Source organism: Scyliorhinus canicula, chromosome 16 (assembly GCF_902713615.1).
Source record: "Scyliorhinus canicula chromosome 16, sScyCan1.1, whole genome shotgun sequence".
In the NCBI taxonomy this organism is placed as follows: Eukaryota; Metazoa; Chordata; class Chondrichthyes; order Carcharhiniformes; family Scyliorhinidae; genus Scyliorhinus; species Scyliorhinus canicula.
The window spans coordinates 124865908-124892275 of NC_052161.1; the positions used below are offsets into that span (position 1 = coordinate 124865908).

The 26368-nt window shown below is 45.0% G+C and overlaps 2 protein-coding genes across 8 annotated transcripts in view; one reads left to right on the plus strand and one right to left on the minus strand.

The window, feature by feature from the left end:
* Positions 1-15161, plus strand: part of rnf207b (ring finger protein 207b) — a 59202-nt gene extending 44041 nt beyond the window's left edge. For 5 of the 6 annotated variants that reach the window (XM_038773707.1, XM_038773709.1, XM_038773706.1 and 2 more), the window contains 8 exons: positions 1407-1475; positions 1574-1698; positions 6709-6895; positions 8008-8193; positions 11250-11301; positions 12148-12265; positions 13266-13361; positions 14482-15161. In XM_038773707.1, the coding sequence (XP_038629635.1) occupies positions 1407-1475; positions 1574-1698; positions 6709-6895; positions 8008-8193; positions 11250-11301; positions 12148-12265; positions 13266-13361; positions 14482-14665 (1017 nt within the window). In that variant the 3' untranslated portion in view covers positions 14666-15161. The remainder of the gene's footprint in view (positions 1-1406; positions 1476-1573; positions 1699-6708; positions 6896-8007; positions 8194-11249; positions 11302-12147; positions 12266-13265; positions 13362-14481) is intronic. The other variant, XR_005457445.1, reaches the window with a different exon arrangement.
* The window catches only part of LOC119950855 (60S ribosomal protein L22), a 91959-nt gene that overhangs the window by 58981 nt on the left and 6610 nt on the right, over positions 1-26368 (minus strand). The window contains exons 3-5 of one of the 2 annotated variants that reach the window (XM_038773711.1): positions 26119-26288; positions 23962-24179; positions 22003-23349 (exon numbers count right to left, since the gene is read on the minus strand). In XM_038773711.1, the coding sequence (XP_038629639.1) occupies positions 23167-23349; positions 23962-24179; positions 26119-26288 (571 nt within the window). In that variant the 3' untranslated portion in view covers positions 22003-23166. Of the gene's footprint in view, positions 1-22002; positions 23350-23961; positions 24180-26118; positions 26289-26368 lie in introns of those variants that run through there. The other variant, XM_038773714.1, reaches the window with a different exon arrangement.

Genomic DNA, 26368 nt, shown 5'->3' on the forward strand with positions numbered 1-26368 from the left:
CCTATCCCCCCCGGGTAGGGGAGAATAGGGGGCGGGGAGAGGCTTCCGATGCTGTCGTGAACCTCGCCAGGATTCACAACGGCGTCGGGCCTTGCGGAGAATTCTGCCCTTAACCTTTTGGACACTAAGGGGCTATTTCACATGGCCAATCCACCTAACCTGCACATCTTTGGACTCTGGGAGGTAACTGGAGCACCCAGAGGAAACCCATGCAGACACGGGGAGAACGTGCAAACTCCACACAGTCACCCAAAGCCGGAATCGAACTTGGGACTCTGGAACTGTGAAGCAACTGCGCTAACCACCGTGCCGCATGGTGGCATTGCCGGGCCTTTTAGATGAAAAATAATGAAGGATTGATATGGCACTAATTTCTCACCTATTTAAAGATAACAGAAAATGCTTCTGAGGTAAATGTTTCTATCATGGGATGTGGACGATGCTGTTACGGTCAGCATGTGCTGCTCATGCCACATTACCCTTGAACTGAGGAGGCCGTTTAACAGTCAACCACATTGTTGTGGGCTTGGAATCACCTGTAGGCCAGGCCAGGTAAGGCAGCTGAAACCACGGCACCAATGATGGGGCAAAGCAATCGGTCGCTATGCAGGAGGCTAGAATTGTAGGAGGGCAGAGATCTCGGAGAGCTGGAGGGCGAGAGGAGATGGGAGGGGGGGGAGGTGGAGGTGGATGAGGTTGGGAACGTGGCCAATCCACCAACCCTGAACATCTTTGGGTTGTGTGGGCGAAACCCACGCAGACACGGGGAGAATGTGCAAACTCCACACCGACAGTGACCCAGAGCCGGGATTGAACCTGGGACCTCGGCGTCGTGAGGCAGCGGGGCTAACCCACTGTGCCACCGTGTTCCCCCCACCAGGAATTTTAAACTTGAGGTGGTGCCAGACCGGAAGCCATTGTAGGTCAGCGAGTACGAGGGAGATGTTTGAATGGGATACAACCGTATTCTCAGTGAGGTCACGTCTCCCAACCTGAAAAATGGGGAGGAGAAAAATGGGAAAAATGCTGAGTCCCATGGGTGCAAGATGAGGACAGACTGACCCAAAGGCACGAGCCTCTGAAAGTTTTAGGCCATCACCGACGTTCTGTTTATTTTGTGGTGAGCTCAGTACATTTTTAAACAAAAACAGCATTCAGAGGTGGGGTGTCCCAGGGTGGGAACCTACATTGGAGGACTATCAACCCTCCATGATTGACTTGGAGTCTTCAGTAATTGAAGAACAATATCCCGGGGACTGCTGCGAGCAACATACCATAGCGGCTGTTTGACTTGGTGGGATGGTTGGAGGTGGGATTTCAGCTGATTAAACACACCCAGGGATACGGTCGGCAACCTTGATCCCAGCGCACAATTTCAGCTGGTCTTTCTTTTTACCTCTTGGCAGCAACTCATGGAGAGGCTGCAGAAGATTGTTAAACTCCCCCATCGCCTGAGGCCAACACAGAGCAGCAAGGTAAGCTTAAAGCAGCCAGCTTGAAGCACTGGGAATTGAACATCATCGGGAAAGGCCGGCGGTTCAGTTTTAAAGGTGGTCCTGTCTTTCTTTTTTAGATAAACACGGAGTACAGGCAAGAGTTTGCTCGGTGTCTGGAACCTCTGCTCTTCCTGAACCAGCGACGTTCCGGATCGGTGACTGGGGGAGTCCCAGGAACTGGCATCAACAATGGAAATGGAATGTAAGCTATTCTACAAACAGCGTGATTAATAGCACGGGAATCAACAAGACCTTGCATTTATATAGCACCTTTGATGTCGCAAAATGTTCCACGATTACTTAAAGTGGAGAATTATCAGACACAATTTGACATCAAATGTAAGGAAATGTTCAGGAACTCGGGATGTCTCAACTACATCCAATGTAGCTGTTGTTATAAAGACAAATGGAGCAGCTCATTTGCACACAGAGAGAGAACCATTTTGTTTTGTGAGTAGATTGAGAGATAAATATTGGCCAGAACGTTGGCCAATATTTACCCTTCTTGTACCATGGGATCTTTCACATCACACCCAGGAAAGCAGACAAGGTCCTGGTTTAATGTTTCGTCGAACGAGCGGGTGAGAGGCAGGCCTGCAAGAAGCAGCTTCAAAACTCTCTGCACAAACCATTCGCCCAAATTTGCCCAATTCAGTGCCTCAGCTTCGGGTCCCAGTCCCCCACCCAGTATACTTAAAGGGAAAAGTCTTCAGCTTCACTCATGCCACCTGTGCAGCCGGATAATTCATTTCTAGCCACCTACTCGAGACGGCTGATAATGTATTAAAACATAAGAAATAGAAATAGGCCATACGGCCCCTTGAACCACTTCCACCATTCAATAAGGTCGTGGCTGGGCGGCAGGCTGGCACAGTGGGTTAGCACTGCTGTCTACAGCGCTGAGGTCCCAGGTTCGATCCCGGCCCTGGGTCACTGTCCATGTGGAGTTTGCACATTCTCCCCGTGTCTGCGTGGGTTTCACCCTCACGACCAAAGATGTGCAAGATAGGTGGATTGGCCACGCTAAATTGACCCTTAATTGGAAAAAATAAATTGGATACTCTTTTTAAAAAAAAATAATGTAATGGCTGACCTTCCTGCCCAAACCACATATCATTCGATTCCTTTATGAGTGCAAAAATCTCTTGATATCAAACTTGAATATACTCATTTACCGAGCTCTCTGGGAGGGAGAATCTCAAAAATTCTCAACCCTCTGATTGAAGAAATTTCTTCTCATCCCAGTCCCAGATAGCTCAGACCTTAACCTGGTAGTTAATCTCTCAGTTGTAGACTCTCTAACCAGGAGAAACGGACTCCCAGCATCTACCCTGTCAATCCCTCTCGGATATTATGCATTTCAATTAGACCTCATTCTTCTAAATTCCGGGGAATCTGGGCCCATTCTGCTCAATCTCAGTAAAGGGGTGACTGATCTCAAAGGTCTGTTGCTGAAACCTTGCCTACACAAGGGTCCCAATCCCAAATAATGAGGGTGTAGGAAATATCTGTAATTCCCCTGGGCGGTACAGCAAGTGGAGCCCACAACTTGAGTCCCTGCTTGACTAAAGTGGATCTGCATTTTATCAGCCAACAGGTGGCGTCGAGTGGATAATCTAAATACATGGAATAGTTATATTTCCAAGCTATGTCTGCCAAATCTGACAGTTCTTGGAAATGTTGATATGGAACAGTACAGAGCTGTGTGGCCCATGGGGGCTGGGCACGGTCACACTTTGAGACTGTAGCAAACTCATTTCAGTCCTCACTTTCCCTCCCCCCTCCTCTATTTCTTCTTTTAAAAAAAAATATAAATTTAGAGTACCCAATTCATTTTTCCAATTAAGGGGCAATTTAGCATGGCCAATCCACCTACCCTGCACATCTTTGGGTTGTGGGGGCAAAACCCACGGGGAGAATGTGCAAACTCCACACGGACAGTGACCCAGTGCCGGGATCGAACCTGGGACCTTGGCACCGTGAGGCAGCAGGGCTAACCCACTGCGCCACCGTGCTGCCCCCCTCCTCTATTTCTCTCCAGGCCCGGACTCGAGGATGGTTCTATAGGGCAAGCAGCCTGCGAATCTGGAAAGAGAGTGGGATGGATGGTTGAGGGGCATCGTCCCTGCCTGGGCCTGTACTTATTTCTGAGATATGTCGTCGGTATAGTTAGAGGTTCCCGAAACAGGGCGGCACGGTGGCGCAGTGGTTAGCCGTGCCGCCTCGCGGAGCTGAGGATCTGGGTTCGATGCCGGCCCCGGGTCACTGTCCGTGTGGAGTTTGCACATTCTCCCCGTGTATGCGTGGGTTTCACCCCCACAACCCAAAGATGTGCAGGGTAGGTGGATTGGCCACGCTAAATTGCCCCTTAATTGGGGGGAAAAAATAATTGGGTACTCTAAATTTATTTTTAAAAAGAGGTACCCGAACTAACTTTCGGGACTGTTGTTAAACCTTGGCCCGCCTACAAAATCCCAAAACACAATCTCAAGAGCAAGGGGATTCTGCCTGATGCGTGAGGGCCAGTATTTATCCAACAAACAATATCAGCGAAACGAGATCTGGTGTTATCTCAGTGCGACTTGTGGAGTTTCTACGGGGAAAATTATCCACCCCATTTCCTACATTAACCCCAGTGTTTACATTCCAATAGTACTTCATTGGCTACAAGACACTTTGTGGCATCCTAGGATTGTAAAAGGCACTGTACAAACACAAGCATTTTCCTTTAAAAGCTGTATATGATCCATTTGTAACCTGCTTTCAAGTGCAAAAATGCCGCAAAGTGTTCAGTGGATGAACTATCTCGGGCAGCACCGTGCTTTGACCGCAATCTCACAATATGGCAGTCAGACCCTCACCTGTCTTCAATAGTCAGCGTGGCAGTACAGGCTGTGCTGGATGGATTATCACGTTATCTGCTCTTTGTTGAATGGTGACGTCAATCCCAGTAATATTTTCCACATCAATCCTCTGCAGTTTTCAGCCCCGGTTTCTCCTGTGAGTGATTGACAGGCGTCTCCAGTCGAGTGAGGCCCCCGCAGGAGCGAGGCCTTGTCTGCTGCCACTATTTTTATCAGAATTTCAGGGAACTGTCTGGGACACAATTCACTGGGATTGTTTATATTTAGTCCTGTTGATGTCAGTATGTGGCCCTCCCAAAGCGAAATAGTTACAGGGAACTCAGACAGAGGGGAACATCAAGGAGACCAGGATCTGGAGTAGGCAAGATAGTTGCGAGAGATTTCAATGCAGAACACTATTACCGAGTGACCAGAGAACTAGAGACAGTTCCGTCACAGGTAAGTTGCTGCTTGTGGTTTAATTTACTTATTAATTCATTCCAGGCTGACATCCTTGAGGCCGCAATGGGCTATAACCTCTCCTGCACATCCTTTACTGCCCCAGTTATAACACCAGAGCTTCTGGCTCACCATAACTTTGAGTGTAGACTCCTGTGCAATCGTTCCTGTTTCTTAGTGAATATTCACTTTTCTCGTGACTCCGATTTTGTGGTGTTTCCTTGTATCAGAGTGAATGCCGTGTCTGCGTGGGTTTCCTTCGGGTGCTCCGGTTTCCTCCCACAAGTCCTGAAAGACGTGCTGCTCGGTAATTCGGACATTCTGAATTCTCCCTCTGTGTGCCGGAGTGTGGCGACTAGGGGCTTTTCGCAGTAACTTCATTGCAGTGTTAATGTAAGCCTATTTGTGACAATAAAGATTATTATTAAATGAAGGCGCGTGACCACCCAAAGCTGCAGGGGTCTGAATTGAGCACCCCTGAATCGCCAGCCCAATTCGGTTACACGAATGCTTTCAACACTCGGTTCAATATTTAACCTAATGGAATTTTCCTCAGGATTGAGGGCCTGGCATAACCCGATTTCCCCAACATATGGTGTCTCACATCATATTCTATGGCCATGTGCTGTCTCCCTGTACCACCCCTAGGGTATGTTCCGTCATTATGATAATTCCGTGATTTGGTAGCTACCTCAATGGCTCGATGTTTAGCCACTGTATGATTTACTTAAGCCACACTCTCTGCTACGTTACCAGCTGATGGCTAGAAAAGCAGTTGAGAGTGGGGTAAGGAGAAAGGGGGATAAAATGTCACCCAGGAGTACGGCACCTGATTACTATCCCATGATCCTTGCTTGAGTTGATCTAAACTCTGTTGTCATCACAGAATATTCTGCCGACACTCGATGTCTAGGACGAGGTAAAAGAGAACAGAAAGATTTGTATTTATACATCTTTCTATTCCAAAGCGTTTACAGTTCAAGTCTGGGCAAGGCTACAGCTAATATATTAGAATCATAGAATTTACCGTGCAGATGGAGGCCATTCGGCCCATTGAGTCTGCACCGGCCCTTGGAAAGAGCATCCTACTTCCCTGTGACCCAGTAACCCCACCTAACCTTTTGGGCATTAAGGGGAAATTTAGCATGGCCAATCCACCTAACCTGCACATTTTTGGACTGTGGGAGGAAACCAGAGCACCCGGAGGAAACACACACAGACACGGAGAGAAAGTACAAACACCACACAGATAAGGCCGGAATTGAACCTGGGTCCCTGGCACACCCAACAAGGCCCCATAAATAGCAAAGTAATAATGACCAGATAATTTGATTTAGTAATATTAATTGAGGGATAAATATTGGTCCAAAACACAGAGGCAAGCTCGCTAGCTCTTCTTTGAATAGAGCGGAGTGGTATTTTGTATCCACCCAAGGGGTCAGATGGGGCTTTATGTTAATGTTACAACTAACAAGGGCAGTACGGTGGCGCCGAGGTCCCAGGTTCAATCTTAGCTCTGGGTCACTGTCCGTGTGGAGTTTGCACATTCTCCCTGTGCTTGCGTGGGTTTCACCCCCACAACCCAAAGATGTGCAGGGTAGGTGGATTGGCCATGCTAAATTGTTCCTTAATTGGAAAAATGAATTGGGTACTCAAAATTTTTTTATTTTTTTTAAAAATGTGACAGCTAACAGAGCCTTGGGTGATATAAGAGAACGTGGTATATTTTTCTCCTTGAGTCACCTCTTTCACTGTTGGTTGCGAATGTAAACTAACTGAACCCCTGTATTTCATGGTGTTTGCGTTATGCGAACATGTATTCAGTGAACACTTCTGGGTTTTTTCTGCAGATTTCTGCAATCTGTCTTTAACTGTGCCCCATGTTCTTTGTTTTTTTCCCTCAAATACAGGAACTTGGTGGGCACAAAGACATTTCCAATTTCTGGTTCTTGTGCATCCATGGGGGACGTGTCGCTAACAAACACAGTGACATGCAAACCCACCTCTCACCGCTACATTAGCACCAAGGTCCTGCTGGCAGAGGGAGGCCACAGCCCCTTTATGGAGCATTGTCGGAATTACGAGAACAAGTTCAGGGTAAGGGAGATGTGGAACGAGCTGAGATCCGAGTTTCTCCAAGGGTGCAGCATCCAGAGGGTTTGGGAAGTTCAAAGGGAGACTGTGGAGTGCCTGTGGGAGCTGTCAGTGAGAAAGGCTTGCATTTCATGACCAGGAAGACCCCAAAGTGTTTCACAGATAATGAAATACTTTCTGCAATATTGTCACTGAGGAAACATGGCTGCCATTTTGTGTTGCTATATAAATGCAAACTTTTCTTTCTTATCAAAATTCATTTTTACGGGATGTGGGCTTCGCTGGTTAGGCCAGCATTTGTTGCCCCTTCCTAGTTGCCCTTCAGAAGGTGGTGGTGAGCTGCCTTCTTGAACCGCTGCAGTCCAGGTGGTGCAGGTGCACCTACAGTGCTGTTCGGGAAGCAGTTTACAATTGTTATGACAATCATCAATGGTTTCATAGGGCGGCACGGTGGCCTAGTGGTTAGCACAACTGCCTCACGGCGCTGAGGTCCCAGGTTCGAATCCCGGCCCTGGGTCACTGTCCGTGTGGAGTTTGCACATTCTCCCCGTGTCTGCGTGGGTCTCGTCCCCACAACCCAGAAGAAAATGTGCCGGGTAGGTGGATTGGCCACACTAAATTGCCCCTTAACTGGAAAAATAAAGAATTAGGTGCTCTAAATTTATTTTTTCAAAAAGGGGAAAAAAAGAAGTTCCCAGATTTGGTTCCCAGCATATAGAGGGAGCCAGTCTCAGCCAGGGCAGCAGTTTGCTTGCTTCATTTAGTTTTGGAGCTCTGAATCAGAGTTTGTGGGGACGGTGTGTGTGTGTGTGTGTGTGTTGGGTATCTGCCTTAGCTTCCACATCTGGCCACTATCCAGTGTGTAGACAGTTTGGCTCTTCATTAGTAACTATCATGGCAACACTCACATTGTCTTGGCTCACACCTGAGGAATGGGCACTTGAGTGAGGTCACAGAAAGTTGAGTGCGTGAGGAAAGACACAACTCGGAAAGTCATCACCTCCGAAGAGCGCTGGGGAATGGAGAGGCTGGCGGGAGAAAGTTTTAGTGCTTCAGAAATATTAGCGACTACCTAGGCCTCTGCAGTGTCTGACCGGTGATTGCCGTTTGGCCAGGTCTTACAGACAGAGCTGCAGACACTGAAGGACCAGGTGCAAGAGATGCATCGGGATCTGACCAAGCACCACTCGCTCATCAAGACAGACGCAATCGAAGAGATCGTACAGAAATCGCTCCGGATGGAAATTCAGATCTCTTCCCAGTACTCCTCTGTGGAGACCATGAGGACCATGTTTGAGGAGGTACAGCGCGATGCTAATGGTTTTACCATAGAGATTCTTAGTGTCATTTTTGTGCTTATCAAAAATGGGTTTATTAATTAAGGCTGGGGCATTGATCACTTTCATTCAAGGGCTTTATCAAGTCAGGCACAGCTGGGTTAGAGAGTGTGCATGGTGCCAATGGATTTCAGACTCCACAAGGCATCAGATGCTGTTTTACATTTTCTCCACCAATTAGTCTGTGACTTCTGAGTTCGATAGCCAGATTTCCCAAATCAGTGGCATGGGAATAGGAGTAAGCTATACAACCACTCAAGCCTATTATTTCATGGCTGATCTGTACCATAACTCCATTTATCGGCCTTTGCTCCATATCCCTTACATAACAAAAATATTAATTGATCCTCAGAGTTCCTTGCCTTTTTTGTCGAAAAGTGCTTGCTGATTTCAGTCCTAAATGGTCCTGATCTACTGTTAAGCCCTACTGTCCAGGGCTCTCCTATCGAGGCACATTTATGCCCAAATTAATTTCTCATCGCACCTTTTACAACCAGTAACAAGAAAGGCAGTAGGATCAAAGATGCCCACCCCTTTTCACAGCTTCTCATCATATCCTTCAATCTTCTCTCCCTTTCGAAAGGCATCGATTTACATTTATACCACTCACCTCCTGACTCCCCAAAGTCTGTCCACCATCTGCAAGGCACAAGTCAGGAGTGTAATGGAACACTCCCCACTTACCTGGACATGTGCAGCTCCAACAGCACTCGTGAAGCTCGACACCATCCAGAACAAAGCCCCCCACTTGTAGATGTCGTCCCATCTACAAATATTCACCATCTCCAACACCGAAGCACAGTAGCAGCCGTGTGTACCATTTACAAGATGCACTGCAGCAACGCACCAAAGCTCTTCAGGCAGCACATTTCAAACCCAAGACCACTACCATCTAGAAGGACAAGGGCAGCGGACAAATATGAATACCACCACCAGGGGTAGCACGGTGGGGCAGTGGTTAGCACTGGGACTACGGCGCTGAAGACCCGGGTTCGAATCCCGGCCCTGGGTTGTCACTGTCTGTGTGGAGTTTGCACATTCTCCCTGTGTCTGCGTGGGTTTCACCCCCACAACCCAAAGATGTGCAGGGTAGGTGCATTGGCCACACTAAATTGCCCCTTAATAGGAATAAAAATTGGTTACTCTAAATTTATAAAAAGAAATGAACACCACTACCTGGACGTTCCCCTCCCAACCAGTCACCCTCCTGATTTGGAAATATATAACTGTTCCTTCACTGTTGTTGGGTCAAAGTCCTGGGATTCCCGCCCAAGCAACACTGTGGGTGTAGCTACACTACATGGATTGCAGCAATTCTTTTATTAAAATTTAGAGTACCCAATTATTTTTTTTCCACTTAAGGGGCAATTTAGCGTGGCCAATCCACCTAGCCTTCACATCTTTGGGTTGTGGGGGTGAAACCCATGCAGACACGGGGAGAATGTGCAAACACCTTACGGACAGTGACCCGGGGCAGCAGTGCTAACCACTGTGCTACTATACTGCCTGTGGATTGCAGCGATTCAAGAAGGCAGCTCACCACCACCTTCTCAAGGGCAATTAGGGATGGGTAACAAATGCTGGCCGAACCGGCGGGCCCAGATCCCGTAGAATTTATTTTTTTAAATGCCCTTTCCGGGAACCTTACTCTACAAAACCTATTCAATGGGTGAAAAAGTTTTGCCTAAACTTATTTTCTTGTTAGTTTTCTCCCCTGGAAGGCACTCATTGGGTGGTTCCAATCCATGGCAATCAGGCAAGCTCACCAAGTGCCCTTCAACAATGTGCATGCTCTAACTGAATGTCACCAGCCTTATTTGGGAGTTGGAGGGGGTGAGAAATCATATCTGAGCCAATTCCTGTCTTCACACATTGTTCCCACACTTGTCCTTTCCAGCAGGTGTTACCAGATAGTGACTAGGCGAGCTGGCCAATTTAACCCTTCTAATGTCGAGGCAATGCGACAACTCAGTCACTACTGTTGCCACTCCAGTTAACTCAGCACAGACCACAGACTGACCGAGCCTGGCCGATCATTCAGCTACTTACAAGACATTGATCCATTAATTGTAGCTCTCTATTCCAGACTAGAATGTGAGTGTCGGTCATCGAGAGAGTCTGTTTGCCAACATTATCACAATCATTAAAACGACAAAACGTGTAAAGGAGAATTCTGAATGTCAGAGCTGACCCAGAATTTGCGCCGTTTGTTTCTACCTGATCAACAAATGGCAATGCTAAAATAACAGAGGAAATAAACAACACAACTGGGCAATCAGCATCCCAACTCAATGAAAGCAAAGAACTTCCCTCTTACCGTGCTCTCTTGTGCAAGGTGTTGGTCCTGGCTCAATTGCTTGGGCTCACCTGAGTCAGAAGGTTGTAAGTTAATTCTCACTCTTGAGCCATGAGCACACAATCTAGGCTGCCACTCCCAATGCAGCACTAAGGGAATGCTGCTCTGTCGGAGGGGCCGCCTTTCAGCGGGAGCATTAAACTCAGATCCCATCTGCTCTCTCAGATGGATGTAGAGATCCAGTGGCACTATTTTGAAGAACAGAATGGAATTATTCTGGTATACCGATCGATATTTATCCTTCAAACAACATCACTAAAAACAAATTAGTCGGTCGTTATCATATTGCTGCTCGTGGGAATTTGCTGTCCATTTCCAATGTTACAACAACAATGCATTTGGGGATCTGAGGTCAGGAAAGGCGCAATATAAATGCAGCTCCTTAGCCCTTCTCCAACATGCCTTCAGCTGCCTAGGTTTCATGCCAAACCTCTCCCCCTCCCTCTCTTCCTTTACAATCCTCCTTAAAATCCAGATTGGACCTGTGTCTGTTCTCCTAATGCTTCCTTCTTTGGCCCAATGTAAATATTTTGGTCACCCCTCTGTGAAGGGTTTTGGGGCATTCATCAAAGTTAAAGGCGCTGAAAAAATGCAAGTAGCTATTGATAAGTTGCAAACTTCATCGTACAGGAAGGACTTTCTAATGCTGACTTTTCTTCCTTAGGTTTGGGAGGAAACATATCAGAGAGTTGCAAATGAACAGGAGATTTATGAAGGTATTGTTAGCTGTGCCTGTTTCTCACACAGATGACACTCATGCGCCTGTCTGACTTGATTGCTTTCTTTATAAGTTGTTCTTTTTCCCCATTGTGGGAAGAGGCAGTGCAATATCTGCATCTTCATATCTCATCCTGCCATCTGCTTTGCAAGACCTCTTTTGCCAATTTACAAATACCCTAAACATTCACTTCCTACACCACCAGCACTCTGTGAATTCAATGTGTTTACGATTTACGAGGTGCACTGCAGCAATGCACGACCTTTTCAGCAGTAGCAGCTCTGACTCCCTATGACCTCCACCATCTGGAAGGACAAGGGTTACCGGCGCATGAGAACACCACCACCCCCAAGTTCCCTTTCCAGGTTACTTCTCTTCTTCTTGGGCAGTTCCTTGGGATCGAGGATGACCTGCTTCCTCTGCGGTTCAATGGGTTCCAAGAAGGCTGATCGACCCACTGTACGATCTGCAGACTTCGCCGCATGTGGGAGGGGTGCTGCTTGAAGGTTGGGTAGGTTGGAGGTCTTTGCTTTTACTCCTGAAGCCTTGACTTCACCTCTGCTCATTCCCGACAAAGCCTTTTGATGTGTTTGGTGGCTTCCTAAATTAACCTCCTCCATTTCGATCAGTCACAAGCCAGGGTATCCCATGAGTTGGTGGGTATGTTTGCTTTGAGGACATCCCTGAAGGGTTTCCGCTGTTCTGGGAGTCTCCTCCCATAACTGAGTCACATGCCACATCGAGCTGGATGTGTCGCCGCTCCTTCATTGTCGCACCAATGTGGAATGCTCATTCACAAAGTAAATACAGGATCCTCATATGCATTCCACATTCTATTTTCAAGCACAACTGCATGACCTGGTGCTACTCAAGCAAGAGAACACATACCTAATGACAATTGCACGGCAGATAAGTCCGTACATCCGCTCGATTGCCAAAGTGAAGGAGCGTCTCGAGCCCAGGTTAGTCACTCCCATCATACCTACTCTTCCCCCCCCCCCCCCCCCCCCCCTCCAATTCTCGGTGTTCTTTTCCTCTCTATCAGGTTCTATCTGTTAATACAGTGGGTGTTATGGCCACCTATCTCCCTCAGTTGGCCTGTTTCATCCACTGTAGAGGCATCACAGCAGGTCTTCAACCAACATCCACAAACACTGAATGTTAATTCCCAATTGGGACGACTAGATGATCTGAAGTGGGAGCCTCGGCTCAGTTTGCCCTTCCCTCCCATAACCCAGAAAAAAGGAAACACATTTTTCTCCGTTACACTTCTACATGTTTATATTCTCATGAGGATAGGTTGCTTTCCTAAAATGAAAAAGGTTGAATCTGGAGGGCTTTTCCTGCACGATTTGGGGAGATGACAGTGAATGTTTTACTGATCAACTATGGTCAACTCCCCCGACCCCACCCAAACTAACTTTCTAGACTGAAAAACAGTTGCCTGGTACACCGACTCCTCCTTGCATGACATTGACTGTATCTTTCCCCAGAATGAATGAAAGGAGTCTGTGGGATTTCTTACTTTCTTCGCCTTTTGTTTTGCTCCGACAAGCTTCAGCTTCCCAATACCCAAGCTCGGCAGCGCTGAATCACTACTTCATGGTTTACCTCACTTCTTTTCAGACTTGGTGTTGTCCTGCATTATAGACCTTGCCCCTGCACCGGAATGTCTAAGTAGAACTTAACGCACAGAAGCAGATTAATTAGCCCAGTCCTTCCGTGATTTGACCTTGCAGTCTCTAGCAGTTTACACAACTTGCAAAATATCAACATTTTAAGTCTTATCTGATTTGTGCAAATGTTTTTGCTCCGCACAAGCCTCCCCCGAACCTTCTTCATCCAACCCGATCAAGCCTTCTCCCCCTATCTCCTTTCCAATGCTACAGCACATATCTCCAATCTTTGGCTTCAAGATCCTGTCCCTTTCACCAACACTTGGATTTTGCTTGTTTCCCCCAGACTGAAAGAGCCAAAGGAGGTGAAAGATGACAGAACGGAAAACATGCTGAAGATTTATGATGAAAACTCCAGCGTGACAGCGGATGGTCAGCACAGGTAGGACCTCTCTTGCAAAGTTGCCATGAGTACCATCCCTCATGGTTTACCCAGTGCATTGCTGAACCAGACAAGGTCAGCAAAATTCCAAAGACTGGGATGCATTTATATAGCGCCTGCCACCATCTCAGAGTGACACAAACTGCCGTACAGCCCAAGTGAAATGCTTTTGAGATTGGGTCATTATTGTAATGTAGTAAATGGGACAGCGGGGTGTTTGTGCGCGTGCATGTGTGACAATCTTGGGGTGACTCCTTTCCGGGAAGAGTGAACTCATGGCTGAGCTGATCCCAATTCAGACCTTGCCACAACAGTCAATGTGATAGATAGTGGGATTGTAGGGGTGCTATTGTACAATTACTATGCATATAGGACAGATGGGAGCCATTTGGCTCATGCTGCCAGATCTGGTGCTCTGTAAGAACTATCCAATTAATTCCATTCCCCTATTCTTTCACCAAAGCCTGGCAACATTTTCCTTTTGAAGAATATCTTCAATTCCCTTTTGAAAGTTCAAACTGAATCTGTTTCCACCATCCTTTTAAGCAGTGCATTCCAGACCATAGCAACTTGCATTAAAATAATTCTCACTTCTTCTTAAATCTGGGTTATCTGTTTTACCCGCCCTTCCGCTTGTAGAAACATATTCTCCTCATCATTTTCTATTAAAACCTTTCTTAACCAAAAAAAAAAGTTGTGCGCGTGTACAATTTATAATTATTTTTCGTTGATGTGCAGCATTATGTCCTTTCAGGCCAGGAAGTAAATATATCACCAGCCATGGTGCCGAGTGATACATCATTAAAAGCCCAGTCTGCACTGAATTAGTTGATTGTGACTGGGGTGACTGGGTAACCAGAATTGACCACTGGGCTGGAGATGGTGGGGTGAGGTCCGGTCAGCAAGGGTGCAACCAGAATTCCTGCCCCTGCTCGCGGTAACTCCTGCTCAGAAGTTCTTGTGTTCGGTCACTGGGGGCGGATTGGGAGTTTAGAGACGAAGCACACCATTGTTGAATAGGCTGCTGACCATGTCTGTCTGCTCATGCCTGTAGCACCTGGGCTGGATAGCTGGATTTCAGCAGAGTAAAACCAGGCATAATATTTTGATCCCCTTGTAGGAATGACCTCACGTGTGCCAGTGAAGACAAAGAAAAACTGACTGACAACAAGGACAAGGTCATCGACAACCGAACTCTGAACATTCTGCCCGGGGATTCAGAGGTGAAATCCAGGGAATTATACGGGACGGCAAAACAAATGGGTGGATTGGACAGCTCTGACAGGATGGAGGTCACCTCATAGCAAAGGGGCACGAGAGGCACATTGACCCCACTGAACTGTGACAGCCCTCGGTATGTAAATACAACACACTGGCTCTTTCCTGGCTTTGATGATGTTCCTCACTCGATTTTCGCAACTTCAGATCTAGTGCGCAGTCAGAGATTTGTATTTAAAATTAGAATATTAAGATACCTGTGGATAAAAATATTGGTTCCATTATCTTTTAATCATAGAATAGAATCCCTACAATGCAGAAGGAGGCCATTCGTTCCATTGATGCATCGACCCTCCGAAAGAGCAACCTACCTAGGCCCACTCCCCCACCCTGGTGCTGTGAGATGGCAATGTAAACACTGCCGCCGGCAATTATCAGGGAATAATCCCAAGTGACAAACAAATAAGAACTTGCATTGATATAGCGCCTTTACTGTAGTATAACGGCCTGAGGTGTTTCACAGGATTAACAAACAACATTTAACACAAAGATGTATAATGAATAAACTGTAAGATATCTTTATGTTGCCGTTTGTTCTCATTCTGGGTTTTTCTCATATTTCACTTAGTTTCAGGGCAGCACGGTGACGCAGTGGGTTAGCCCTGCTGCCTCACGGTCCCAGGTTCGATCCCGGCTCTGGGTCACTGTTCGTCTGTACTTTGCACATCCTCCCCATGTTTGCGTGGGTTTCACCCCCACAACCCAAAGATGTGCAGGCTAGGTGGATTGGCCCCTTAATTGGAAAAAATTAATTGGGTACTCTAAATTTAAAAAAAAAAATTTACTTAGTTTCTTCCAAGTCTGATCACAGCACATGCTATTTTAACAAAAGTCTGAATTGTTATGAGGGGTTCCAGCCATTACCTCGTGGGGCAGGCTTGGTGAGTCAGCTGGTCTTTTCCCGTCTGACAATTCTGTACGTTCTCATTCTTTTGTGGGGACATTTCCACAGGTGCACGGTGTACATCTGACAATATTTCACTCGAGAGCCCAGATTGTCGAACCCCGATTTAAAGCTAACACGCCTGACGACAGTGCATTTTATATAATTAAATGGAGTGTAAATTGGGCATGATGTGAACCAGATGTCCGACCCAAACCATTTGCACAAGGTGAGTTAGGTTAAAAGTTGGATTTAATTGCAGAAACATCAGTTGTAAAGGGCATATGCAACACAGCTGAGTGTGATCTTGTTCTCACTTGGTATCTGGACATACACCTACTTTGCAGGGGTTGATGAATAGTGATTATGACTGGAAATCCCATCTGGTTTTCCCCCTTCTTCAGTAGAGAGGTGCTCAGTTCTGATTCACCGTTCCCTGTGAAAATAAGTTAATCTGCCTTGTATACATTTAAATGATTTTTCTTATAAATATTTATTTTCCAATTAAGGGGCAATTTAGTATGGCTAATCCACCTACCCTGCACATCTTTGGGTTGTGGGGGGTGAGACCCACGCAGACACAAGGAGAATGTGCAGACTCCACACGGACAGTGACATGGGGCCGGGATCGAACCCGAGTCCTCAGCGCTGTGAGGCAGCAGTGCTAACCGCTTAAATGTTTTGCACCTAGTATGCAAAAGGTTCCACACTTACAAGAATCACACACGCTTGGTTGGCTAAATACCATTTGTAAAAAAAAAAGCACTTCACTGATGACTGAATGTTACTGGTCGTCTCAAATGTCTTTGTACAGCTAGAGAGGCAGATGGCGAATCTGCCAATTGCCAAGGAGTAAGCGGGTATTAAACCGAGCAAAGAAGTCAAAGGGAATCAGCAAAAAAAATTAGTATAAATAAAAGAAAAAAACGCAACTGCTGGAAAGCTGAAATATAAAACACAACCATTCTGGGAAAAGGCAACAGGCTTGTCAGTGTCTGAATGGAGAAATGACGTTAATGTTCTGCTGTACATCATTGTCCGTTCTGATTAAATCTTTTCCTCATTGATTAACCTGCTGTATACTTCCATCATCAACCAGTTTATATTGTCTGCCAAAACAAAGGGCAAAGAAAGATCCCAGAAGACAGTGAGTAAGAAAGGGAACAAATGATCAAAAATGCTATTTCGCTTTCTCAAAAGCTGAAGAATAAAGTACACGATAAATAAAGTTTCTATCATTAAAAATGCACTAAAAGAATAAAATTATAATTTCCAGGAAGTACAAGTTTCATTCAGAGCAGGTAAAGTAAGTAAAAAGTAAAGTTGCCATAGTCCCAGATAACTAACTGATGGATGGCTCCCAGACTGAAGCTTTTGGCTGACACTTCGTGGAACACGAGAGACGGCTGGGCTTAGAAGCCAAAGTTGTGGTAGACACATTGTGAATTACCACTGCCAATCATGTAAAAATAATTGTGCTTTAAAGACACTGCCGAACTTTATGACTGTATCATTTTAATTTCTCACAAGAATGATCAGATTCAGAATTATAAAACACATTTGCAGAAGTTTCATAGATTATCATATAATCCCTACAGTGCAAAAGGAGGCCATACAGCCCATTAAGTCTGCACCAATCCTCTGAAAGGACACCCTACCAAGGCCTACTCCCCCTCCCTATCCCCTATCTTTGGACAATAAGGGGCAATTTAGAATGGCCAATTTACCTAATCCGCACATGTTTGGAAACTGGAGCACTCGGAGGAAATCCACGCATACAGGGTGAACGTGCAAACTCCAGTCACCCGAGGCTGGAGTTGAACCTGGGTCCCTAGTGCTGCGAGGCAGCAGTGCTAACCATGGTGCCACCGTGCCGCTCGCACGTTGACGCGACAGTTACGCACCATGATGGTATCAAGCAGTCCCTGTAATAAAGCAGAACTGGCTGACAATTAGCCTGCTAATGTAAATCTGCTTCCCTTCAGCAACAATTTATAGGAAACAGGAGCCGCAGATCATACAGTCCCTCGAGCCTGCTTCACCATTCAATAAGGTCATGGCTGATCTTCTACATCAACTCTACTTTCATTCCCACTCTCCTTGCCCTTGATTGCCAAAAATCTATTAATCTCATCCTTGGATATGCTGAACGATCAAACATCCACAAACCTCTGGAGTGCAGAATTCCAAAGATTCACAACCCCCTTGAATGAAGTCATTTCTCACCTCAGTCCGAAATGACCGACCCTTATCCTGAGCCTGTTTTGCCATTCAATTAAACCATGGCTGATCTGTAACCTCACTCAATTTACTCCCTTGACTCCATGTCGCTTGGCGAGCAAAAAAATCAATGTCTCAGATTTAAAACTATTAATTAAACTAGGATCTACTGCTTTTCATGGGACAGAATTCTACACTTCTAACACCCTTAACATGAAGACATGTTTCCTAACCTCCCTCCCCCCCAAATGGCCTGGCTCTCAATTTAAGGTTATGTTTCTTGGTCCAAGATTTCCTCACCAGCAAAAAAGGTTTCGATCTACCCTCAATTCTGGTCATAAATCCTCCAAATTTCAAATTACCCCTCAACCTTCCAATATTCCAAATCTATTTTGAGCAATTCGTGGTGAAGCACTCTGTCCCAGGCCAGTTTATCGTTTCTAAGGTGCAGTGCTTGGACCTGTGCACAAAAATTTTTTGAAATAACTTTTATTTTCCCTACAATATTTGCTCGCAGTAGTATCCTGTAGATTAATCTTTAATTCCTGAAGACTCCAGGACAATTCGAGGGTTGACGACCCCCCTAAGGAGCGATGGTCACACAATTATGAGTACAGATATGTTCTATTTAAAATACAGGAATAATAAATATAGACTGTAACTTTTCTTTAATAGAGCACCGTCATAAGGATTTGTAACAGTAAGACAACAACAGGATGGTCAGATTTGGAAGGAACAGTGCAGCAAAGGAAGCAGAAAAGAAATGTTTCTCAATCATAGCTCCTGTCCATCAGTCAAGTCCTTAGAGTAATAGCACTAGAACTGGAGCACTTCTTCATGCAAAAGAGAGAGCCCAAAGGGAAGATTGAACAGGCCGGGCTCTTTTCTCCAGAAGGGAAGAGTTCTGAAGTAGAAGTAGAGATATTCCCATTTGCAAGGGGAAATCCACAAATAGGGTCCATAAATAAAAGATTGTCACTAATAAATCCAATAAGAAATACAGAAGCAACGATTTCCCCCAGAGCGGTGAGTATGTTGAACATGGAGAAGCTGAGGTGAATAGCATAGGGGGAAGCTAGACAGGAATAAGAGATGTTAATGGGGTTAGATGATGCAGTGTGAGAGGAGGCTCGTGTGAAGCATGAGATGAAGTAAATAGAGTAGGAAGGAAGCTTGCATGGAGCATAAACATCAGCAATGGACAATCTGCGCTAATCGAGCTGTTTCTGATGGGTAAACTTGCAATTCCCTGTAAAAACAGAAGATTTACTTTGTGCTCTATGCTGACTGTCTTACTGTAGCTGGGTGCTACAAGTGACACCTTGCTGGAGAGTGCACAATTGGTGATGATAGGATCAGGCTTAGAGAAGGATCCCCCATGGTTGACTAGCTTTTCAAGCAGACCCTTTCTAGGCTTTAGTAATGAAGGACATTTGGGCAAGGAATTGGAGGGACTGGTGAGGTTCTTGGGACTGTATCCAAACTAGGAAAGGAGGGGAGGATATTGAAAACATAAAAACTTAGCTCAAAATTGAAACTACTGGACACGTTCTGGACACCTGCTTTGATTTTCCTCAGACTAGCTCGCAGGTCAAAATTTTCGGATACTTCCGGTCTCTTAAAAAAAAGATCTTGTACAATCTGAATTAGCATTTAGCTCATTTATTGGCCTGATATTACGTTAAACAGAATGCTGATTGTAGCAGTGTTTGTTGTCCTCACTTAACACCTGTACACACATGGTGTGCAAGAGCAAGATCACCCCAGCCCAGAAACGGCACCTTTGGAATCTTACCGGTTTCAATGGCTCACTGTCATTACCAACCGAAAGGAAGCAGTCGGATGTTTTCAATATACTTAGGAGCCCACATGTACAGATTTGTTAAGGTTTATTTTATGATTCGGAACACCGAGTTGTTAATTTATAGACAAGACCCAAGCCCATTAACTTCTATCCCCCTTTTATTCTCCCCCTTTAACTAGGCTCGGGGCCTTCCTTTTGTCTGCCCTCCCATCAGCCAGTCATACAGTACCACCTTTATGTTTCTCTCAATACTTTGTCCTCCAAAACTCCACTACAACCCATCATTTTCCTCTTTTCCCAATGCCATCCGAGACTCATTTCCTCTTTGATAAGTCCACAGCTGCAATTCTTTAACCAAGGCCCCTTCCAAAGAGTGAACCACCCCATCTTCTATAGTCAACCTGCCTACTAAGTGCATCTACTGGGGTCTAATCTTACCTAACTTCACGCCGTTTTCAACCCATTCACACTTTCCCCTCAGAAACCGGTCAGTGGATCAGTCACCAGCCCCCTTCACATACCAACTCTCTAGAAAGAGGCCTTTCAGCCAAACCACTGTGCGTTGTTTCTACTCTGCACAAACATCCTCCCGATCTAATTACTTATCACTTAATCTATATATCCCTCTATTTCCTCTCCTTTATATAGGCATCAAGTCTCCCCTTAAATATAACAATATCTGCTCCAATCAGTCCACGTGTGAGTACACTCCGCAAGGATGTTAGTCCTGTTTCGGTTCAGGTGCAACCCGTCCAACTCGTACAGGCACCACCTTCCCCAGAAACAGATTCACCAGGAATCGAAAGCCCTCCCTCCTCCACTATCTCTTCAGCTACGCATTGATCTGCTCTATCCTCATATTCCTATACTCACTGTTAATTGTTTTGCACAGTATATTTTGGTTCTGACTTCAAGCATCCACCTAAACTTTTGATCTAGATATAAAATTAGCATTATTTCTGTTTGAGCTAGTACAGTGCAGGAATTGATCACAGTAGACCACAATACACCAGAGGAAGCAAAACCGTATTGGGCACGTGGCAGCTGGCCTTCCTCTGTGCCATATAATTCTACTTTCAAAGCAGTGAGCAGAGTTGCCCGTCAAGAGCATCCGGATGTAACAAGTGGACATGTTAATACAACTTAACTCGGTTAAGAGCAACCTACACATGACACTTTTTTTAAGCATCAAGCTGGGACACCATTATATTGGAATGGCTATGCTTTGCTATCTCACTCACTCAAGTGGCTATTCCACATCTAAGCTTATGTTAGCGATCGCTGGTATGCAACTTTACCATGGCTAGCATCACAGCTGACATATTCTTTTATTTGGGGAAATCAAAGCAGAGCAAAATTTACCCCACCACCAATCCAGTAGCACAGAAGACAATTGTAGCAGCACAAATTTCACCTCTACAAATCACTCACCAGAGATTTCATCTCATACTTGTGGAAGTTGATCTAAAGTCACATTAATGGTAGCCGAGATGCTCACCCACCTGCTCTTGCAGCTATCAAAATAACTCTTGAAATTGGCCTGTCTAAATATTTGCACACGTTCAACAGCATCAATATTGTCAGCTTTTCATTTATCTCCACTATGACATGTCCTATTACAGATAGCAGCCACTACCTGGATGAGAGCATTTGTGTTGTACATTATAACACTATTACTAATCTCAAAATCCTTAGCATTAGTAAACTTGATCCACTCCTACAGGCTCCTTCCAAGACCACTGACAGCTTCTGATCAATCTTGTACATTTTCTTCCTGACCCCCATCACCGGCAGCTATGCCTTCACTCCCTGATCCCTGAACCCCTCCAACCTCCCTCAAATCATTCTATCTTCTAGTAAAGAAAAAGACAATTTCACCTCTTGTACCTGTTCTACTGCGTTGAAAATTCATCTCACACACCTGCGCCTTCCACATTTGTCTTTCTCACCTCTTTGCCCAGGGTACTGGTCACACCTCCCAAATATGTTTGGCCATTTTTGTTGGGATTACATTTCTGTGAAGCACCGAGGCATTTTTCAACATCAAAGACAAATTATAAAAGTATGTTGCTATTAATGGTGCAAAACGTGTGAGGCAAATCTGCACTGCATTGGATAGTGATCAATAATCACTGTTTAGCTGTTTTCATAGTTTGGTCCAAGAGAAGCGATTCACAGAGTACAGGAAAAATTGAGATACGAACCAGACAAAATTAAAATGGCAGATGGTGCGTTGGTGCAGAATCTTTCTTTAATTTGAAAGACATTTTCTGGTCGATTCCAAAAGGAAACCTTTTGAACATCCCCATGACTTCTCCACGCGCTTGAATATACCGTGATCCTACTCATGGTAACTCGGGGCTAGGCTCAAAATCAATCATGTTGTTACAAAAATAGACAATGCTGGAAAGCACAGCGAGTCAGTCAGCATGCAAAAGAGTAAGGACAGCTTAATATTTCAGGTAAGCACCCATTTTTATTTCTGATTTCCAGCATTTACAGTTTTTACTTTTTAAGTAAATTATGCTTTTCCCTTCCTTCTCCCTCAACCATGCAGAAATAATAAATTGTACTCAATAAAATGTGGTAATTTTCTGCATACATTTTTCTCATCAAGGGGAGGGACGTCATTGCGAGGGAATGGGACATTTTCATTTCAGGCACCCAGTGTCAGAATGTAGTTGCCCCAGGTCAGGTACCACAAGTGTTAGGCGCAGAGCAAAGCTCCCTCTACACTGCCCATCAAACAGTCCCAGGGTTGGTATAGCACTTGAAAGATAGAGTAAAGCTCCCTCTACACTATTCCAATAACATGCCTCGGCTCTGACTGCACCAATATAGCCAACCCCCAGCTCACTTCTCTTCGGTGAAAATACAGTACCAATGTAGTTGTCAATTCATCCACTGTTGTAGATTTTGAGAAATGGGCCCATGCTCAGTAGAAACACATTTTATGACGAATCCTTGTAGAAGAAATTTTCATTCCATAAACCTGGCTGGATGTAGTAACTAGAGCCCAGAGGTGAAAGATTGGTCTCAGTCATTTTTTAAAAAAAGCTCAATGTAAAATATCACTAATTTTAGCGTTGTTCAGAGTAAGATGCAGCAAGTTTTGGTCCAGACAAAATAAAAGCAGCTGTACTTATTTTCTACAAACCATGATTATCCTCTGTTTGCAGTAGGAGACTGATAATTATGGAAATTACTTTTCTGATATAATATGTTGGTATATTGCAATACTGTGACATCCTTACACAGTATAAAGCAGCACTCTGTGAACTTTGTTTTTGGTCAAAAATGAACAGTTTTTCGATGAAGTACCAACTTTATAACAAATGGCTTTGTCAAAAGAAATAGCTGCAGCGAGTGGCCTTTATCATTTGCACCCTTTCCAATTCCCCACCATCCTCAACACAGCACCCCTGCACAGATAAGTCCTCTGCAGCACCTTATTCTTGCTCTAACAGACTGAAGCTAACTAACATATTCTCAACAGCACAGCCGTGGAATTCTTTCAAAGCTGAAATCAAACAATATTCAGGTGCTAAGGATTAAACGGTAGCCCTTGTATTCACGGCCCGTTTCGATTACGTATTTCTCGCTTCCCGCCTCTTCTCAATTCATGGCTCTAATTTGGCACCTTTGATGAAAGGAAGCCGTGTTGGAATCCGCTTCTTGTAATGCTCATAATCTTCACCAAAAAACTGAATTAGGGTCATTTCCTCTTCCTCGATGCGTTCACGGAAGAAACGCCATGAAGCCAGCGTATATCCTAAAACGCAGATGGGGTTACACAAAATTACCTGAAAGAAAAAGAGGCAACAATTAGCTCATTACTTGGATAATGATTGTTACAGTTTCATCTCCCAGTGCACTTGTACTTTGCAGCAGGGATTTAAAAGAAAAGTTAGAATTGTATTTAAATTGTGCCACACTGCAATTGTTTGTGCTGGAGCTAGTACCAGCTACAGTCCCTGGTGGAAGTGGTGTTTACAGAACAGGAATCCTTAAAGCTTGCCCGAACCACACATCACATTAAATGTGTCAATCAGCCTTGAGAAATAAACCAATCATTTGAATCCGGGTCACTGTAGCCCCCTTTCATTGAGAGCAAGAACCCTTCCAGATCTTAGAACCTAATCACCTTCCAAGACACTAAAGGCCTCAGGAGTACAACTGATACATGTAACCTTCTAGCCATGCTCTCTTTTCTCACTGTACCGATCGTAGGCCAACTGAAAGAGGTTTGTTTCCCTATGCCTTAACTTTCAGTTCTCTGTCCCCACAAAAAGTTGGTCTACATTTCAGAAGTATGAACCCACTTTGACTGCATTACGTAACGTCAGTCGCACAAGGAGCAGCAGCACACACTTGCTCCCGATGGCACACTGTGCAGAAGCCAATGATGAACCTACCTGAGTGCCGATACTCCAGTAAAACCATCCCACGTAGGAGGGGTGCCTGGACCAAGAGTAGATTCCAGTGGTGACAAGCCTGTGGGTCTCAGCCTTCTCGTTCTGTACAATATGATTGAAGTTTGACCCAGCGGTCAGCATGGCTGCCTTGCGCAGCAACTCTCCAACCAGGACCATCAGCAAACCGAAGAAACTGAGCCATGTGATCTGCTTCAGGCCTTCAAGTGAAAAGCAAAACAATTTTTTTTTGATCGTTAAAACCGCCACACAACAGGCTTGTCAGTAAAGTTGAAGCCCATGGAATAAAAAGGGCCCTGGATGTGTGGATAGAAATTGGTTAAAGGACAGGAAAGAGTATTGCTGAATGCTTGTTTTTCAGCTTGGATGAAGGTGTATTGTGACTCATCAGGGATCAGCACTAGGGCCATTGCTTGATATGCATTAATGACTTAGACCTGGGTGTATAGGGCACAATTTCAAACTGTGCAGAGAACACAAAACTTCAAAGTGCAGTCAACAGTGAAGAAGATGGTGATAATCTTCAAGAGGCCAGACAGGCTGCCGGAATGGGCAAATGCGTGGCAGGTGAAATGTAAGGTAAAGAAGTGCAAAGTGATACATTTTGGTAGGAAGAAAGGGCAAAGGCGACATAAGTCAACGGGTACAATTCTAAAGTGGGTACAGGAGCAGAAGGATTGAAAGTATATGTGCACAAATTGTTGAAAGTGGCAGGACCGGTTGAGAAAGCACTGAAAAACACATAGGAATCCAGGCCTTTATGAATAGTTGCATATAGAGCATAAAAGCAAGAAAGTTATGATGAACATTTATAAAACACTGGTTCACTCCCAACTGGTGTGTTGTACCCTATCTGGGCACCAACTTTAGGAAGGATGAGAGGACGTTTAGAGGGGGCCCAGAATAAATTGATGAGAATGGTTCTAGGGATGAGAACTCCAGACACGTGGATAGATTTGGAGAAGCTGGAGCTGTATTCCTGAGAGCAGAGAAGGTTCTGATTTGTCAAGATGTTCAAAATCATGAGGGATCACAGAGTGCAGATAGAACTGTTCACTTTTGCGGAAGGGTCAAGAACAAGAGGACATCAATATTAGGTGAATGGCAAAAGAGCCAAAGGCTACATCAAGAAAAACCTTTATACGCAATGTGTGGTCACTCTCTGGAGCACACTGCCCGAGTGCATGGCAGAAACAGATATTTGATTTTCAAAAGTGAATTAATTAAATACTTGTTGGGAAGAACAATTGTGGCAATATGAGGAAAGGGCAGGGTAGTAAGGCTAGTTGGGTTGATCATGTAGAGCGCCGACATTGAATTAATGGGCCGAATAGCCTCCTCTTTTGCAACCATTTTATGATTCTAATTGTTACCGACTCACGTGCTCCTTTTGCTGGAGTGGTTGAAGAGTCGAGTTTTGTTGACAGGAGTTGCAGGATTAGTCTCTATCCTGATCACTCTCCAAAAATGCAGTCAATGGCATGGAACTGAGTTAGAAAGCAGGAAGATCCGAGGTTGGATATCTGCTCTAGGAATTTGCTCATCTCAGTCAAGGCAACAGCTAGAAGATACGCCAGTGTCCTGGGCCCGCATAAATAAAACATGTCCAATTACTAACAAAGGGCTGCTGTCATGAAGTGACTTGTCACACAGGGATAGGACAAGGCTTTGGTCTGCATGGTCAAATAATTAACACTGTGCCAAAACCGAAGGAAATTGCGATGTAGCAATTTTGCCGTAACATATCTGACCATGGGCAGCACGGTGGTACAGTGGTTAGCATTGCTGCCTCACGGCACCGAAGTCCCAGGTTCGATCCCGGCTCTGGGTCACTGTCCGGGTGGAGTTTATACATTCTCCCCGTGTCTGTGTGGGTCTCCCCCCACAACCCAAAGATGTGCAGGGTAGGTGAATTGGCCATGCTAAATTGCCCCTTAATTGGAAATAAAAAATGAATTGGGTACTTTAGATTTTTTAAAAAGAAACATACCTGACCAGTACAGTGTAAATCTGGTTCATATCATGAACCACACCAGATATGTAATGGGCAGGGGAATTCAGAACTCAGCGCCACTTCTCAAACACGACACCACATCTATGAATCCGAGAACAAAACAATACCACAACACGTTTACACACCTGGAAAGAGAAGTTTTTCGATGGTGAATTCCACCCAGGATGACATGGCTGCAAGCTTGTATTCCACGCTATGATTTAACAGGAAGGAATCCAGAGAGAGGGATTTGGGATTGATAACCGCAGTCACCAGGTATTCCGAATAATGGAAAATACTCAGAGAGCACAGGTACCTGTGAAAAAACAAACAGAAACTTTCAATATCACTCTGAAATTCAAGAGTTCTTTGTGCCAACTACTAAACAGAGAAGTC